The sequence below is a fragment of the Cutaneotrichosporon oleaginosum genome (assembly GCF_008065305.1).
Source record: "Cutaneotrichosporon oleaginosum strain ATCC 20508 chromosome Unknown ATCC20508_contig03, whole genome shotgun sequence".
In the NCBI taxonomy this organism is placed as follows: domain Eukaryota; kingdom Fungi; phylum Basidiomycota; class Tremellomycetes; order Trichosporonales; family Trichosporonaceae; genus Cutaneotrichosporon; species Cutaneotrichosporon oleaginosum.
Genome location: NW_027072172.1, coordinates 2,378,276 through 2,396,511, shown reverse-complemented (window position 1 = coordinate 2,396,511; position 18,236 = coordinate 2,378,276). Strand labels below are relative to the sequence as shown.

Below are 18,236 nucleotides of genomic sequence, written 5' to 3'. Positions count from 1 at the left end.
TCGAAGTGGTATGAGGGCAGCGAGGTCTTGCGCGCGTTGCAGGCCGCTGAAGAAGGGGTTGGGGGCAGGCAAACACGAGCAAGGAGGAAGGAGATCGACGGAGTAGGGGCGATAAGGACGGGGTAGGAGATGAAGGAGCGGTGCCGGGGGAGTGTGAGTGACAAGGGCGACTGTGCGCGTGATGATGGACAACACAACAAGGATGATGATGAGGAGGAGGAGGATGGATGACTCGAGGATGTTGGGAGTGTGGGGTGGATGTTGTGGCTTGGACCTTCTCTTTGCTGCGTGCCAGGCTTGCAAGTCACGAAACACGTCCCTTTGACCTTCCCTTCACCGTACACCTCGCTCAGCCGCCACCCACCGCCAGTATCCATATATCCCAAATCCAGGCACAAACAACTCCATTAGCTCCACGTGGCCTCCACCTCCTTGCTATACTGCTAATACGGCTAATAATCACTATCACACCCCCCAATAATCTCCAGCACCCGCCAACACACGGCAACTCACTCGGCCATAGCCGCCGCCCATCACCGGCTATACAAACGACGTCGTCTGGCAAGCACAAGAACCGTGTTCCTGCGTCTCTTGCATCGTCTCTCGTCTCTTCTCATTCCTATCCACATTCACTACACAAAGCATTTACAATGACCGACGTTTCCCAGTACAACGGCAAGTTCTTCCGCGCCACCTCGCCAGTCGAGAATGTCCTCCTCCTCGAGATGAACCGGTATGTGACCTTGCCTTGGCCTTCCTGGCCGTTGACAACCCCGCCCTACTTGACCGCTAACGCTTCCAGTGGCCCCGTCAACGCCTTCCACGATGCGTGCGTCTTTTGCATAGCTTAGCATGCTCCTGCTCTCTCTTACCACAGATTTTGGGAGGAGCTCCATGCGACCATTGACCGCGTCTCGCTCGACCCCGAGGTCCGCGTGATCGTCTTCGCCTCGGCCTTTGAGAAGATCTTCACCGCCGGCCTTGACCGTGAGCTTCGATCCCTACCCCGCTAACAACAGTCAAGGCGACGCACATCGGCAAGAGCCAGGCGCTCGACGCCGCGCGCCAGGCGTTCGACACGCACCAGCACATTTCGGTATGCCCACCGGGCCGCTAATACCCGGCTGACACCAGCGCTTCCAGGCCGCCATCACATCGCTCGAGAAGTGCCGCCAGCCGGTCATCTGCGCGATCAACGGCATTGCCGTCGGCCTCGCCATCGACATTGCGTCGGCGTGCGACATCCGTCTCTGCACCGACGACGCGACCATGGGCATTCTTGTGAGCCGCGCGCGGCAAGGCGGAGATCGCCGCTGACATCCAGGAGGTCAAGGTCGGACTGGCGGCCGACATCGGCACGCTCCAGCGCTTCCCCAAGATTGTCGGGAACGGGTCCAAGGCGCGCGAGCTTGCGCTTACGGGTCGCAAGTTCTACGCTGACGAGGCCAAGGAAATCGGCTTCGTCAGCCAGGTTGTCTCGGGCGGCCGCAAGGGCGTCATCGGTGAGGCAGCCTTCTGCGTTGCAGCCATGCCATATCTGTCATTCAGCTGACAGCAGACGCCGCGCTCAAGCTCGCCGCCGAGATTGCCCCCAACAGCCCTGTTGCTGTGGTCAGCACCAAGCACATCATGAACCGTGAGCACCTAGCGCCCTGCACATGAGCTGACAACAGACGCGCGCGACCACGGGTAGGATGGAGTGACGACGAATACTGACGTGCAGCGTCGACGAGGGACTCGCGTACCAGGCGGCATGGAACATGTGAGTGCGACGGAAAGATCTGGCTGACGATGCAGGGGCATGCTCCAGACCAAGGTGAGATAAACTTTGTTGCGAGTATATCTCGTCACATCTGGCACCAGCGTGCCAGCGCGGAGATCCTGATCCGATACTGACGACAGGACACGCAGGTCGCGATGAAGGCGCAGCTGGCCAAGCAGTCGCCCCGCTTCCCCAGCCTCGGTGCGAAGCTCTAAATTGAAAATGAAGATATGTAGAGAGACGCGTTTAGGTCGGCGTGGCGGATCGATGTAAACATGGGAACTGGAATAGCGTGCGTGCGCCCCAAGCCGATGCGGAAGACGAGGAACGGAGGGCGAACCTTTAATAGATAACGGCGCGTTTGCGTGACTTGTCATGTACAGCACGCACAGTACGAGAACGGGCAGCGAGACATGAAGCAACGCGTTCTAGGGACGAGCGTGAGATGGGTGGTGTGACTGACTGCATGTCCAGAGTGCATGGTGAGAAAGCCGAGGAGCGCGCGGAGCGTGGCGAGGAGGATCGCCCAAGATGAAGGAACAGGGATTCCTAGTGTTTAGTCCCTGATGGTCCCCTTGCTCCCCTCCAAACTCTCTCCCTCCTCGGCCACCTCGGTCTCCCCATCCTCGGCGCCTCCAAGCCTCTGATACACGCCAACAGGTATGTGTATGAGGACGGGAATGAGCAATTCAGCTGCTCGAACATGTCTGGGCCAGATGTGAAGCATGAACAGGGGCCAGTGAATGGTCAGAGAGTGAGACAAGACGCGAGAGTTGCAGTGAGACTGGAAGGCAACGAGGCAACGAGGCAACGAGGCAGGGAGCAAGAGGGAGATTGAGTGTTCCGACAGGTACGCCGCACCTTTTCTGCGCACACCGAGATGCAGCGCGGCATTCAGGCGGAAGCGCAGAAGCGCAGAAGATCCCGATCCTGCGTCAAGTTACGGGATCGCGCTAACCTCGTCGCAGGCGAGAGGGGGGAAGGCGGAGCGCGGAGCGCGGAGCGCGGAGCGCGCTGGCGCTAGTAGCCTTCTACCTAGGACGTCTGCCGCTCGGCAGGCTCTGATTGATGTGGGATGTGAGAGGCGAGTGCCTTGTTCCACAAGGAGACGTGAGGAGAAAACGGAGAAAGCTGGAGAACGGAGAGGGGAGAGAGAGAGGAGGGAGAGGAGTAGAGAATGAGAGAATGAGAGAATGAGAGAATGAGAGAATGAGAGAATGAGAGAATGAGAGAAGGCGACGACGACCACCCTTGTCGACGCCGTGAGTAGCGGACAATGATGCCACCAAAGGCCACACACAGGTCAACCTCACAACCCCTTGCCCGTCTCTTCCCTCTCACCCTGGCTCCCCCCCTCCCCCTCCCCCCACTTGCCCTGGGCCTTTCTGCTCTGTGGGCACTTTGTATTCACCGCGCGACACGCATCCTCCTCCATCCTCCTCATCCATCCTCCTCCTCCATCCTCATTCATCATCCATCATCCATCCTCCATCATTACCCCATCGCTCCCCGTCTCCATCCCCTCCCTCATCCCCCACTTCTCATCCCTACACTTGCAATATCCATCTCCTGTTGCACTACAGACGACCTTGCACTCACTCCAACACGACTCCACGAACGCGTCACGCTACTTTCCACCTTGAACTCGACGCCTCCTTATCCTCCCTCCTTCTTTCCGTCTCCGTCTTCGTCTTACATTGGCAACACTCTTCGTCTTCCCCTCCCACCAGCACTCTCCGCCCCCTCCCTCACGCCCGCCCGCCCCCAACGGGCGCACGACCCTGTACATCTTCCACAAGAGTGTGCTCAAAGGCTGCGCCGGGCCCTCTTTACCTCCTCCTCGCCCGCGGGCTAATCGACGATGGCCATCTTTAAGAAGAAGGGCAAGAATGACCGCGAGCATGGCGCGCGGTCCCCTACAAACAGTCCTCCTGTCCAGTAAGTTACGTCAATGTCAAGTCCGACGCCGTGTATGGACCTGACCTTTTCCACACTCCGAGGTCGTCGGAAGAATGTAGGCCAGCCAGTTGATTGAGCCTGGCGAATGCCCACAAACATGTGGTGGCCCAGACTCAGCGCCCTGCTCCTCCTCCGCGCGCCTCTTTCCGCAATAGCGCGTGACTGTCACCTCGCTCCAGCCTTTGCTAACTTGCCCCAGGGTTCAACAATCCATGATCGCTGCCGTGCAGCGCGGAGCGTCGGACACCTACCCTCCGCCCAGCGCGCCCATGGGCTCAAACCCCAAACGCATGACCAACTCTGTGAGTGCTTGGGACGCGTCGACGCAGCGAGGATGTCTACAAAGATCATGGCGACTGACTCGAACAGATACAGTTTGGCGCTGTCCCTCCGTCTGTTCTCCAGAGCGCCCCAACCGGTCGCGCTTCGCCTGGTCCAGGAGGGCTACAGGGCGGCGGCTACAACGTTGGCATGGGGTTACCATCGTCGATGCAGCAGGGCCACCTGCAGCACCAGCAGCAGGCATCGCTCGGCTCGATGAACGGCCCAATGTCTCCGTTGGCGATGGTTTCGGCCCAGAACATGGGCCCACCAAGCATGCAACATCAGCAGCAGCAACAGCAGCAGCAGCAGCAGCAGCAGTTTCAGCAGTTCCCGCAGCAGTCGCAGCACCAGCAGCAGGCTCAGCATCAACAACAGGGCGGAGCGCTGCAGCAGATTCCTCCGCACAACCCGGGTTACCCGTGGTCGACCAGACCTCTCCGTCTGTATCAGCCGCGCGAACACTCGCAGCCTCTCTCCCCGTTCCCGCGGTACGGACTCAGTGTGCCGCCCTACCCGTCGCACTCTGGCCACATGCTGCTGTTTGGCGGCTTAGTAGCTGATCGCGCTCACAACGATCTGTGGAGCTTGGACGTGCGCGACCACTCGCTCCAACTAGTCAAGACGCGCGGTGAAGCACCGCTGCCTCGTATCGGCCATGTGAGCGCTATTGCCGACCGTATCATGCTCGTGTTCGGCGGCGACACCAAGGTCGACGAGAAAGACAAGCAGGACGAGGGCCTTTACGTCCTCGACCTGCGGACGCAGGAGTGGTCTCATCTCCCCGTCGTGGCTGGACCATGCGGGCGTTATGGCCATGCCGCTTGTATGCTCGGCGGCAATTTCTACGTCCACGGCGGTCATGTCGATGGCAAGAACTTTGACGACTTGTGGGCATTTGACATCCGTCAGCGTGAGTAGTCGACGAACATCCGATGCTGACTGCTTCCAGTTGGGAGAAACGACGGACAATACACCTGGGAGCGCATCCAGTACAACTCGCCCGCCCCGCTCGCGCGTACTGGCCACACCATTGTGCCGTACCAAAACCAGCTCTTCCTGTTCGGTGGTACGGACGGCGACTACCACTACAACGACTCGTGGTCGTTTGACATCGCCACGAGCGTCTGGACTGAGCTGGAGTGCATAGGATACATTCCTATTCCCCGCGAGGGCCACGCCGCAGCCATTGTCGACGACGTTGTCTACGTGTTTGGTGGCCGTGACGTACATGGCAAAGACCTTGGCGACCTCGCTGCATTCAGAATTTCCAACAAGCGCTGGTACATGTTCCAGAACATGGGACCTTCCCCCATGGCCAAGTCAGGCCACAGTCTGTGTGCTGCGCATGGCAAGGTCTTCGTCATCGGCGGAGAGTCCAACTTGGCGCCAGAGGTGCCTCGAGACGACCCAAACGTGATCCACATTCTTGACACAGGTGAGCAGAGCTGGCATTTTCTTGTCTGCGAGATGTGATCTCATACTCATGCCAGGTAAAATCAAGTATCCATCCGACAGTCAGTCGCCTGGTGGAACACGGCCCCCTCAGCAAGCTCGGCCACGAACAACGTCGGATGCGACCGACCGCCGCCCGGCCAATGGCATTAGTTCCAACGGCAGCAGTCCCTACGGAATGGGGCCTTCAGGCAACGCACAGGCCGCCTACATGGCATCACGATCTGTTGACAACGTGTCGCGGGCCATGTCTCCTCCTCAAATCGCATCAGAGCCGCGCCCTCTGATCGTTACAAACGACACGGGATCCAAACACTCCAAGCATACGCCCCGCTCGGAGTCGCTTGACTCGACGGGGCCGCCCAGCGGCGGGCCGCGCATGAATGGCCAGGCCCAACCTATGGGCATGCCGCAGCAGATGCTGCAGGGCGCTTCGCTCCCGCAGGGTGCGCCTCCGCAGCGCCCACGCCGCGAGGGCGATGAGGAGTACCGCCGCGCAATGTCGCCTCCCGAGGTGACTATCAACGGCACCCCGAACACCTCATCATCAAGCCCTACCAACGAAAGCGTGGTTACGCCAAACGGCGACGTTGTGACGCACGTTGCGCCCCGTCGCTCTGTCTCGCCACCGCCCCCTGGTCACGTTGCGAGCCACACAGTTCACCCAAATCTTCGCAGCACCCGCAGCCCTCCTCCGCAGCTTCGTGCTGGAGAGGATGGCCGCCCTGCACTCCCTCCTGACGCTTTCTACTTTAGTGGCAAGTCTGCCACGGGCACCAGCCGCCCTGGATCCATGTTGGGCCGGCCTGGGTCTATCCTCGGGCGACCAGGTTCAATCGTTGGCAACAGGCCTGGCTCTGTCGCCGGCACCGCCGACTTGTTGCGCGAAATCAAGGCTCGTGAGACGGAGGCAGACAACGCCAAGCGCCGCGAGGGTGCGTTGCGTGTGCTCCTCAGCAGGGCGATCGAGCAAGGCTTTGTCGTGGACGATGACTCGGCTGATGTGCCGCCGCCAGATGTCTTTGGCGACAACGAGCAGCTTCGCCACGTCGCGCTGGCGTTGAAACAGCTCAAGCAGGAGAAGGCCAATCTCCAGAACGAGGTCACACAGCAGATGCAGCTTGCGTCCGAAAAGATCCATGACTCTGAGCGCATGCAAAAGGCGGCGCTGCAGGAGGCGGCGTACTATCGTGCCAAGCTCGCCGCTCTCGAATCTGGGGACACCAACGAAGTCTCGAAGCTTGATGCCACGCGCATCGCTGACCTTGAGCGGCAACTCGAGGCCACAACCACCGAGCACGCTGGAGGACAGCGTGACTTGGAGCGCCTCAAATCCGAGGCCGCGCACCATCAGAAGCTCTGCCATGACGCCACCGAGGCCGAGACCGAGACGCTCAAGCGTGCCGAGCTCGCCGAGGAGGAGATTGCGCGGCTGCAGGAGGAGATCGAGACGCTCAGAGATCAAGTGGCCAACCACGACCGGTCGACGCGCGAGCAGACCGAGCGGTTCATCACCCTCACGTCGACGCATCAGCAGCGTCAGGCCGAGCGTGACGACTACAAGACGCAACTCGATGAGCTGCAGGGCAAGAACGACGAATTCGCCAAGCTTCTTGAGCAGGCACAGGCGTCGATGGCTGCCACCAACCTCCGCGCCGACGAGTTTGAGTCCATGCACAAACAAGCGAAGGAGCACATCGCAGCACTCGAGCAGGAGCTGGCTGAACTCAAGCGCGCTCTTGAGGACAAGACACGCGAGGCCGAACAAGCTACCGCACGACTCGCAGAGGCCGAGGGTCTTCATACCTCTGCCCGCGAGGAAGTCACCAACTACCGCAGCCTCACCAGCGGTCGACTCGGTGAGCTCCTCGAGACGCACCGCGCCCTGCGCGACGACAACACGCGCGGCGTCAAGGGTCACCAGGACCAGATGCGCGCTCTTGAAGAGGAGAAGGGCTCGTTGCTCAAGCTCCTCCGCGACGCAGGTGAGCGTGTCGACGCCACTGAGGCCGTCGCCAGCTCGCACCGCAAGAAGGCACGCGAGCTTGAGCAACAGCAGCACACCCTGCGTGGCGAGGTACGCGCCCAACGTACAAAGCTCGTTGCAGCTCAGAACGAGCTCGCCAAGTACCGCGACCTCTTTACCAACAAGGATTCGGAGCTGCGCGAGCGCGACCAGGCCGTCACCGAGCTGCAGACGCGAGTGTCGCTTATGCGCAAGCTGCTCGGCGAGCACGGCATCAACGTGTCCGACGCCGATCTCGAATCGGCCGAGACATCAAGTGCCGGCGAGCTCGAGTCCAAGCTCCGCGACAAGTCGCGTGCGCACGACACGGCGCAGCGCGAGATCGACGAGCTCAAGCGCCGCTGCCAGGAGGCCGAGGACAAGGCTGACTCGCTTACTCGCATGGTTGAGCGCTACAAGGACTCTCGTAGCCCGAGTGCCGGCTCCATACGGTCTGGCGACGGCGAGGGTGGGGACGCAAACCATCGTGCGTCCGAGGCCGAGCGCAAGCTCGCCGAAGCCGAGGAGGCGCACCAGAAGCGCCTCACGGCGCTGCAGAGCGACTACGAGACCGCTGTCCGCTATGTCAAGGGCACGGAGAAGATGCTGAAGCGCATGAAGGACGAGCTCAACAAGCAGAAGGCGACGAACACCACGCTCCTGTCGGAGCTGGACGGTATGCGCGGGCGCGCAGGGTCACCACTCACGCGGGGTCTCTCTGGACGAACAACACCCTCGGACGGCGAGCTCACGCGCAAAATTCACACCCTGCAGAACCAATACACTGCCTTGCAGGCGGAGCTGCAGGCGTCACAAGACACGCTGAACGCGCGCAACCGCGAGTGGGATCTGCTGCGCGCACGTGTCGAAGAAAACGAGCGAGAAAACGAGGCGTTACGCGAGGATCTGGCGCAGGCGCACCACCGCATCGAGACGTTGCTAGAGATCAACCCGGCCGGGATCATGGGCTCGGACGACGAGGATGACCGGTTAGGAGGGCTGCGGCGGGGGTCTACGGCGTCGAGCGACGGCGGCACATCTATGGCGTTTGACAAGGTGAGCTGGGCGGTAGAGCCCGCTGACAGTAGTTTACGAAGGAGTTGAAGCAGTGGGAGCGGGCACGGTCACCGGACGCGCATGACGAGGATGTGAGCGAGCACGAGGCACGGCTGAACGGCAAGGCTATGTCACCGAACCCCGCGGCGGCGGCGTACCCCGCGCTCCCGGCCAAGGCGTCCGGCTCCGCAGCGCAGGGGCCGCCGCACGGCCGCAACGTGTCTGGCGAGTGGCAGTAACGGACGATGAGACGATTCCCGCGACGAGCATATGACTACCCGTAGTATCCATACCGTACAATGACGAATGCGGCCACGCTGCCGGTCTGCTTGTATCCCTTGTGTCCGGTTAATGCATTATGCTAGCATGAGGGGGTTGGGGCTGAGGTCTCAGCGAAGATTCGCCGGCCTGTCTTGCAAACTTGTCAGGCTGGGATCGGGGAATAGACGGGAGATAGGCGCAGAGAGGGGGCGGTGAGTGAGCTGGCGCGAGGGAAGTCGCACGAGTATCCGCAAGGAGCTGAGAGAAGATGAGTGCGTTCCGAGTGCGGTGCTGAGAGGGCGCGAATGCAAGCGAACTGAAGTACCGCCGAGTTGGGAAGCCTGCAGTGGGCCAGTGGGCACGTTGGCACCGCCGGATAGCTAAATAAAGATGCGGAAGGGCGATACAGCTTGCGACGCGATCCGACGGGCCGATGGAAGAAGCTGGGCGGTACACGGAAGCGGGGCGAGAAGAGCGAGGCGCGGAGAGCGAGAAGGGAGACACGGGCGTGAGAAGGTGCCGGATCAATAAAATTGGACGTGGGGCAGCCCTCCGATCTCCGAGCCCCTTGTGACTTTGGTTCAGAGTGGGGCGCTATTGACACATGAAACTCGGGACTATTTTGGGACCGGGCCGACTGCTTGGATCCAGATACCGGCCCCACTCTGAGACAACTCGCGCCAGGCCGAGCTATTGTCGCACCTTGATAGACTACTCGGTCTCTGATCTCTGATCACTGACGTTGACGTCTTTGAAATGGACAGACTCCCACATGCTGGGGACAGTGTTCCCATATGACCTAAGCAAATCACTGGTCGAATCGGCCGTGCATTCGCCCAAGGTCAGTGCATGGCGGGACCCGACCGCCTTGTCGCCTGATCTCTTCATCGTCCTCGATCCAGGCCGCGACCAGCTGACGACGAGAAACTCACCATTCCGCACGCTCCACTGCCAAGCGCGCAGTCGACTGCTACGAGGCGGCATAGGCGGGCCGCCACATTCCATGGCACCATTGCTGGCCGGTTAAACATTCCGTGGCGCACAGCACTGCCCGTGTCCTCCGTACCTCTGTACCTCCGTCCGCAGACAGATCGAGAACCGATTTGGCGATGCGCTAGAGGGCGAGGGCGAGGGCGGGGGCGCGGGCGGGGGCGCGTGGCCAGGCGTCATCCCAGATCTCGTGAGTAGCTCATGGCTCCGTTGGCTGACAGCTGACTGATGGCTCACCCACGCCCGCAATCGAACGCCGCCGAGTGTTTGTTGGCCCATCATACGTGCCACCACGGCCACCGGTCACTGGCTGCTGGCTGGGCGAGCGCGGCGCCCCAGGGCCGGATGGATTACGGCACCGCGCGCGCTTCCCCGCGAACAGGGTTCCTGGGCCGGATGGAACATGCTGCCAAGCGCGCAGCGTGCAGCTGACGCCGCGGTCGCCCGGTGATGGCCGTCGGATCGTCAGAGCACAGCAGGTGACGCTCGATGCACATGGCTCGTGTAGTTCTGGCAAGCGGTGTGTCGGTGTTGGAGTGGGAGATGGGCCATTGCTAGAAACCGGTGTTTGGCTGGGCTTGTTGGATCGACAGAAACACGTCCCCTGTTCTACCCACCGTGTTTTCCCTGCTGTATGATGACGCGTAACCGCCTGTCTGTCAGATGGGCTCATTTCAGGAAGGGGGGGGAAGTGGGCACGCCGAATAGAGAAGATCGCTAATGAAACAATCGCGGGCGCACGTCAGAAGTCTAATCCCCAACCCTCTTCTGAGTCCCGGAATAGCCCCGGCCGCGCACATCCGAACGCCACTCTTCCACGATCCAGGCCCTGACCACGGCCTACCTCGGACAACCATAGTTACCTTTGGGCGTGCAGCCCTGAAACCCACTGTCCCTGGATCTCCCCTCGTGCACGGTCCATCAGACCATCTCTGATTGTCGGTGATGCGATGCCACACACCACCTTCCTCGCTCGTCCTTGCTCCCTGGCCGCTTCCGCTCAGGTCGCAGGGCGCTCATCCCTGGCCTGCAGCAAGCACCCGGCAGCCACCAGCTTGGTTCAAAAGAGCCATCCCTCGTCTCGTCTCTCTCTTTCCATTCTCATCTCCTCCATCTTCTACTTCATCTCTCGACATCGACAACTCCTCCCCCCCCCCCCCCTCCTCCTCTTCTTTCCTGTCAACTACCGGGCCACGACACCCCTTGTCGCTTCCATCTCACTCAGCTATATTCTTTTTCTCCTAGCCACATTAATCACCTACTCCTTCACACTTCCTCCCGCTTTCACTCATAATCATGTTTGCCAACCTCTTCACCGTTTTCCTCGCCATCGCTGCGGTCGTCCAGGCCGCACCGGCCGCTTGCCCTAGGACTTCCCCCGTCATGGTTGTCGTGAGTCCCCAATCCTCTCCCGCGGCGGCACTAATGGCAGCAAAACTGCGAAGTTTCCGGTACCGTCGCGCTTACTTTCGATGGTGAGTACTTGTGGAAAACGGTGAAACGGGTGGGCACTCCGAGTGGCGCGCCATTGGGCTGCTCGCGACGGCGACAACGCCCCGTTGCGCGGGTATCACCATGGGTCCGTCCATCCGACGACTGGGTGTCCGTGCCACTTCGCCACTCGGCCATGACCGAAAATCCTCCGAACACCCAAGCGCCCGAACAACAGCAATGATCTCAGAGACCCGGCTAACGCCAGACGGACCCGTCGGCAACGACCTCAAGATCGCCAACAGCCTTAAGGGCGGCAAGGGCACCTTCTTCGTGAACGGTGACAACTGGGGCTGCATCTACGACCGCGCCGCCGACCTCAAGGCTATGTACAACGCGGGCCACACCATCGGCTCGCACACGTGGAGCCACGCGGACCTTGCGCGCCTGAACAAGGACCAGATCCACGACGAGCTCGACCGGCTCGAGGTGGCGATGATGCGCATCCTCGGCGTGCGCCCCGTCTACTTCCGCCCTCCCTACGGCAGCTACAACAACCTCGTGCTCGAGGTGCTCCGCGAGCGCGCGTACAAGAAGCTCTTCATGTGGACCGACGATACCGAGGACGGAAACCGCAGCGGCGCCGACGTACCCTACGCCAAGAGCGTGTACGACCGCATCGCCCGCGACTACCCCAAGCCCCACAACGTCCTTAACCACTCACCGTACGACAGCACCGCCAACGAGGTCGTGCCCCACGCCGTCCAGCGCCTCCAGGCCGCCGGGTACAAGCTCCAGACGCTCGACCAGTGCCTCGGCAGCGCCGGCGACCACCCGTACATCAAGGGCTCGGGCGTCGACAGCAAGTACGGCTGGAACTGCAACTAAGCCCCTCCTCCGCCTTTCTCATCTGTCCATCATGCTCGGCATCTCTTCCTCTTGTCCCTCTCACGCATCTCCATCTCCAGCTGTACACAGGACACTGGAGTCCTCCATTCCTCATCTCATGAACATTGACACGGACACTCAGTAATCACTTTAGTAGTCGGCATGACACATGTGCATTGCAGACTAGTCCAAGCCACAGCGACCTTCGGTTGACGCTCGGGCTTAGCGCAAAGATCTACACCACACGGACGATCTTGATCTCGTCAAATCGTGTGTCTGTGATTGACATGGCAAGATTGCGAGACGAGCGCCGCAGCCGTAAGCACGCGCTGTCTGGCGTGTGCACAGCCGCACTCGATGCACTTCCAGCGCAATCCGACGGAGCTCGTCGCATCCCGAGTCCCCAACCAGACCTGGACGACGCGTGGCGTCAGTTCCGTCGGATCAGATAAGCTTCCTAAGGCTGCCCTTCGCTTCTTCCGTTCTTCTTCACTCTTCGTCTCTTCCCCTCTCCTCTTCTTCTTCTTCTTTTCCCCTTCTTCCTCTTCCTTCTCCCTTCCTTCCTTCCCTCCTCGTCCTCTCCCTCTCCTCGTCGCCTATCTTGTCACCCCCCCACCTCCCGGTCCCAGATTACGACCGAGTCGGTGCCAGCGGATCACCAGCGTGCCAGAGCCCAAAATCTGAAACGGGATCCGTCGTTCTTTGGGACGGTGGTGGCGGTTACGGCGCGGCGTTGAACCGCGGAAGGTCAGCGAGTTTGACCCGGAATTATTGGGTCAAATGAGCCGTGCGCTCGGGAGTGATGAGCGCAGAGAGGGACGGTGAAAGCTGGATTTCAGGAGGTGGTGGGAGACAGGTGTCGGCTCGTGTCCCGCGGCATTGCGATTGATCGCCCATGGCTATGGTGGCAGAAGAAGTCGCGGGGCAGACTCGAAACTTAGAGTGGGTCATGTCGCCTGAGAGGAACGACTAGGAGACGTGGGGCAGGACTCAATCGTCTCAGGCGTGGGGCAGTTCAAATATCTGACCGTCCACGTCAACCACATTGCATACACGACACACCGTCCCAATAAAATGCAATGCATCGCCCCGTCGCCCCCTCTACTACCGCTTGCCAGCCTTGCCCTTGGGCTTCCCCTTGCCCCCCTTCTTGCCGAGGCTGACCTTGACCGGTTTGGCGCGCATGCCCTCGTGGCTCTCGGCGAACGCGCTCCCCTTGCCGATGCGCGCCGCCTTCTTCTTCTTGCCCTTGCCCGCCGCCGCCGCGCTCTTGGCCTTGAGCGGCTCGGTGATCTTGACGGGCCGCGCGGCCTTCTTGGCATTTCGGATCGCCGCAGACACCTTGACAGTCGCGTTCTCGCGCGCCTCCTCGTCGTTGGCCATCTTGCGCCGCTTCTGCCGGCGCGACAGCCCGTCGTACCGCCCATGCTTCTCCTTCTTGCCCGTCGGCTCCGCCTTGCCCCGCACCGTCTTCGACTCGCCCGTGTGCACCGCCTTGCCTGCTTCTGCCATTAGCTCGCGCCTGACGCTCGACTCACCCTTCGCGGACGCCTTCTCCTTTTCGCTCTGGAACCAGGTGCGCGCGGGCCGCGAGAAAATCTCCTTCTCGTGCTCGACCATGTTCTGCCCCTTTTTGATCTCCATGTCGGCCTGGCGCAGCGCCTTCTCCTCCTTCTCCTCCTTGAGCACCTCGGCCACGTCGTCGCGCAGCTCGTCGAGTCGCTCGGCCTGCGCCGAGATCGCCTCGGTGGGAATGATGCGGTGGCGAATCTGGTCTTCGCGGCTCTGTTTAATCACCGCCTTGAGCATCTTGCGGTCCGCCTCGCCGACCAATGTAATAGAGCGACCCTTGCGCCCAGCACGGGCAGTACGACCCACACGGTGGGTGTACTGTGCAAGCTGCGACGGCATGTCGTAGTTGATGACAGTTTCGACACCCTTGATGTCGAGACCGCGCGAGGCGAGGTCCGTCGCGAGGAGGTAGTCTACGCGCCCCTCCTTGAACTCCTTGAGCGCAATGAGACGCTGCTCCTGCGTGAGGTTGCCGTGCAGCTCGGCGGCCTTGAGCCCACACAGGCCAAAGACGACGCGCATCTGGTGCGCGAGCGCCTTGGAGCGGAAGAAGATGATGCAGCGCTCGCGTACTGTGCGGCGGCACAGGGCAAGGAGCGCAGGCGAGCGCAGATTGTCGTCGCGGATACGAACGAACTCCTGCGTCAGACCCGCGGCCGTGTTGCGCTCTTTGTCGACGAAGACGCGCACAGGCTTGTCGAGTGAGAGCTTGACAAGCTCGTCAACACTGTCGTCCATTGTCGCAGAGAAGAGCATCGTCTGTCGACCGCGCGGGCACTGGCGAATAATCTCCTCGAGCTCGTCGGTAAACCCGGCCTCGAGCATGCGGTCCGCCTCGTCGATAACGAGGATGTCGAGAGCCGAGAGAGTGAACGAGGGCGTGTTTGTCAGGTGGTCGATGAGACGACCTGGGGTGGCGATGAGGATGTCGGGAAGAGTGCGGAGGGCGTGGGCCTGCACCGAAAGGGAGAGACCACCGACGAGCAGCGCGAAGCGAACGTCGAGCCCGCCGCGCTCTGCCAAAGCCTTGCCAACCTGCTCGCACTGTACTGCCAACTCACGGGTAGGGCAGAGAACAAGCACACGACATGCCTGGCCGCCTCGTCCGCGGTCACGGTAGCTCAGACGCTCGAGGATCGGGATCATGAATGCTGCGGTCTTACCGGAACCTGTGACCGCCGAACCGAGGATATCGCGTCCCAAAAGCGCTAGAGGAACAGCGCGCGACTGGATTGGAGTGGGAGCCGTAAAGCCAAGCGAAGTGAGCGCGCGGAGCATCGGTCGGGAGAGGTTCATGGAGGAGAAGGATGTTGGCAGGTCGGTCTGCTCGGCTGTTGGGTCTGCAGAGAAGAAAGCGTCCTTGCGCGCCTTTTCAGCGGCGCTCTCCTCCTCCTCATCAGAGGAAGATCCGGCGTTCGCGTCTTCATCGTCCCCGGCTGCTTCGTCGATGTCGTCCTCGTCTTCGTCTTCGTCCTCGCCCTCCTCCTCATCCTCATCATCCTCGTCCATCCCCTCGTCGAAGTCGACCTCCATTCCCTCGTCCTCAGACTCCTCGCCATTGATCTCAGCGTCTTCCTCCTCCTCCCCATCTGCCTCGTCACTTTCCTCCTCGCTGCCTGCATCCTCGCTCCCCTCCTCCTCATCGTCGCCCTCGTCCCGCCTCCGCTTGCGCTCGCGATACGGCCGCAACGCTTTTCCTGTCTTGCGCTCGATGATGTCGTCAACGGTCACTGGCCCCTCGGCGCCCTTGACCTCGTCACCGCCCCAGAGATCAAGAGTTCCCGGTCCAGTGCCATCGAGGTCGAAGGCAAAGTCGGCATCAAACTCGTCGGCCTCAGCGCGCTTGGAGGGCTCGGCGCGCGAGTCAACCTGCGGCCCTTCGTCGTCCGAGTCGATGGTCCCGATAAAGTCGAGAGACATGGTTTGAGTTGTTTTGGTGGGTGGAAGTGAGGATGGATGGAGATGGCCGAGAAGCGGAGAGCCAGGCCATAACATGGCTGGTTTTGAAATTCTCAGTCACGTGACGTGCATTGGGATTGCCACCCAACGTCACTTGACCTCCACTCTCCGCAAGGCTTCTTGGCTTCTCCCATCCAAGCATCCTCACACGATTCTCTTCGCAACATGCACCACACCACTCGACTCTACTGGTACAGCAGCGGCACGCGGAACAAGACAGAGTTACTGCAAATGCCGACTAATTCCAACCATGCACCCCTGAGTCGGCAGCAGCCAGCTACTTCACCAGCTTTCAGCCTTCATCGACCTTTGCATCTCCAGTCCGCAAGACGACTCACCGGAGTGAAGCATGTGGAGGTGAGAGAAGCGTCCAAAGTCCAGACGCATCCAGGCAAGGGGCTGCAGGGGTTAAAGGGAGGGGCGACGTGAAACATGAATGTCGTCGAGGACTGTGCAGCGCGTTTCGAACCATCCCACAGCCATTGTTCCCCTGCGTGGCGTCGGCGGTCCGAGCCACGGTCCTCCCCAATCCCCCGCCCGCAGCGGCTTTCCTCATCAGAGTATATCACCTCCTTGATGCCGCCATGCTCCGGCTGCGCCGGCTGCTCCGGCTGCTCTTCCCTCCTGCACCTCGGACGGCTTGGCAGATGCGTGCAAGTGGGTGACGGCGGTGGGAGTGTGGCGCTCCGACGACGCGCACGCCCATGGTACGAGAAGCTCGGCCCTGCGCGTCGGGCACCGTTTCATGTTGCAGCATTGGCCCGGTGCTGGGCCTACCTCCCTTCGACGGCGACGGCGGGGTGGGATGCGCCGGAATATTGGGTCTGGAAGCAGCCAACAGCCGATGAGAAGTGACTCAAGGTCGACGGCACGCACGGCAGCAGCAGCGAAGGAGGGCGAGGATAATACGCCACCGCCATGGCGGTGCGAAGGTGACTGACGCCACAGTGCCACATACAACAGCCACAGGCATCAGCTGCTGTACCACATTCATCACACGCAACGCGACAATCCTCTCTTGTCAACTACTCCTCAAACCATCCAACTGGCTCTACAATAGCCTCGCCGTTGCCGGTGTAGCATCCAAAACGCAATCATTCGTCTTGTGGCCTCTGATCGCCAGCGCAGGTCGCTCCCCCGCTCGAGCGGATCCCCTCACCTACCGCACAGGTCGCGTACTCGACCCGCCACTTGGGTAAACTACAATCTACCGTGCTTACATCTGCTCCTCTGATGTCTGTGTCGTCGACGACATTACTTCACACTCCTCCCTCCTCTCCATCATCCTCTACCGCCTCACCATCTTCTCCTCAACTCCCACCCATCGAACGGGCGCTCCCCCTTGTCTTCGAATATCGCAACCCCTCTGTCCCCTCCTGAAAGTCCAACACTCCCTCCCCTCCGCCCCTTATCACCGAGTCGCAACAATCTTTCTCCAACACACAGTCCTGCTCCACATCTGATCATCTTCCACAACAACAACAACCGCAACCAAAGGTGCAACCAGAGGCGGCAGAGGCATCCTCACAACCTGCCACTTCCGCCACGATGGTGACAGCAGTCTCAGTTTCACCAGTACGAACGGGTATTACCCGCTCGACTCGCCCGCCCATGCTGCCGCTCACCAAGTCGTCGCTGAGCACTTTCCTTAACGAGCCGCAGCTTATTCCTGCCTTGTCGTCCCCAAAGCATCCTTCACCACGCACGCCATGCACGCCACCCGCCCGTACACCACACAGACACTCCCACGACGGGAGCACACGCGAGCGCCACCACCCGTTCCTCGCACGGCGAAGCAGTGCAGGCACCTTCGGGGGTCGAGATTCGCGCGAGGACAGACCCATCGACAGTCCCAGTCCAACGCCGCCACCAGTGTCCGAGTCTGCGTCGCCGCCTGATCACCAAGCACCCTCGGCCGCTTCACCATCGAAAACCCTTGCTGAAACACCACGCCGGACGAGCCCTGCGCCAGGGCAAGGGGTTGTCCATGTCGATCAATTCGTCCCAAGCCGCTCTTCGAGCCTCGCATCCCCCCTTAAACCGCCCCCGAGTGTCGGCACACCCCTCCTCGCAGGGGTCGTAGAGCGACCCGAAGATGAGGGGCGTATGGCACAGATCAGCACTAAGCGAGCCGGGGTGGAGTCTCAAGATGTAAGCCACGGCATATCCATGAGAGAGGCAGACATCGGAGGGGTGAGGCCCCTCCTCGATAAGATCATGGACCCAATCTCTCTCGAGGTCCGGCCCCCGGGGCACGTTGCAATCGCAAGCACTGACACCCAGGCGCCTGATGCTGCACTGGTCGAGAGAGGCGAGGGAACAGGCGAAAGTCGTGAGGTCTATCGGCACGCCCGGTCGCTGGACCTCGACGCGGCGACACAGCGCAAAGTGATGATCGACTCCAGAGCCGTGGGCTCCAGAACAGGGTGGGATTCAAGCGCCACACTGAAGCTGACTTTAGGTTAGTTGATCATTACAAAAGACATAGCCACCACCAGTCGCTTTCATCAGCGGGCTCGATAGATGCGTCAGGTGCGCGCCGCTCTCTTGGAGACAGTGAGTCAGTTACTTCGGCCA

At 60.9% G+C, this 18,236-nt stretch overlaps 5 protein-coding genes across 5 annotated transcripts; 3 read left to right on the top strand and 2 right to left on the bottom strand.

Moving 5' to 3' along the window:
- Positions 1 to 650: 650 nt before the first annotated feature.
- COLE_04149 (uncharacterized protein) lies at positions 651 to 1,662 on the top strand (the record flags this gene model as incomplete). Its single annotated transcript, XM_018421761.2, has 7 exons — positions 651 to 733; positions 803 to 829; positions 878 to 987; positions 1,020 to 1,096; positions 1,135 to 1,281; positions 1,325 to 1,502; positions 1,559 to 1,662. The coding sequence occupies 7 exons, from the start codon at positions 651 to 653 to the stop codon at positions 1,660 to 1,662; spliced, it is 726 nt and encodes a 241-aa protein (XP_018282699.2).
- A 1,961-nt stretch (positions 1,663 to 3,623) lies between these two features.
- On the top strand, positions 3,624 to 8,797 carry COLE_04148 (uncharacterized protein; the record flags this gene model as incomplete). Its single annotated transcript, XM_018427267.2, has 6 exons — positions 3,624 to 3,700; positions 3,921 to 4,023; positions 4,091 to 4,955; positions 4,995 to 5,480; positions 5,536 to 8,558; positions 8,591 to 8,797. 6 exons carry the CDS (start codon positions 3,624 to 3,626, stop codon positions 8,795 to 8,797), a joined length of 4,761 nt encoding a protein of 1,586 aa, XP_018282698.1.
- Positions 8,798 to 10,008: 1,211 nt separating this feature from the next.
- On the bottom strand, positions 10,009 to 10,482 carry COLE_04147 (uncharacterized protein; the record flags this gene model as incomplete). Its single annotated transcript, XM_018427266.2, has 1 exon — positions 10,009 to 10,482. The coding sequence occupies one exon, from the start codon at positions 10,480 to 10,482 to the stop codon at positions 10,009 to 10,011; it is 474 nt and encodes a 157-aa protein (XP_018282697.1).
- Positions 10,483 to 11,192: 710 nt separating this feature from the next.
- COLE_04146 (uncharacterized protein) lies at positions 11,193 to 12,128 on the top strand (the record flags this gene model as incomplete). Its single annotated transcript, XM_018420630.2, has 3 exons — positions 11,193 to 11,201; positions 11,242 to 11,284; positions 11,509 to 12,128. 3 exons carry the CDS (start codon positions 11,193 to 11,195, stop codon positions 12,126 to 12,128), a joined length of 672 nt encoding a protein of 223 aa, XP_018282696.2.
- Positions 12,129 to 13,232: 1,104 nt separating this feature from the next.
- COLE_04145 (uncharacterized protein) lies at positions 13,233 to 15,620 on the bottom strand (the record flags this gene model as incomplete). The annotated part of the gene is made up of 2 exons (XM_018421083.2): positions 13,233 to 13,633; positions 13,667 to 15,620. 2 exons carry the CDS (start codon positions 15,618 to 15,620, stop codon positions 13,233 to 13,235), a joined length of 2,355 nt encoding a protein of 784 aa, XP_018282695.1.
- Between the last annotated feature and the right edge of the window lie 2,616 nt (positions 15,621 to 18,236).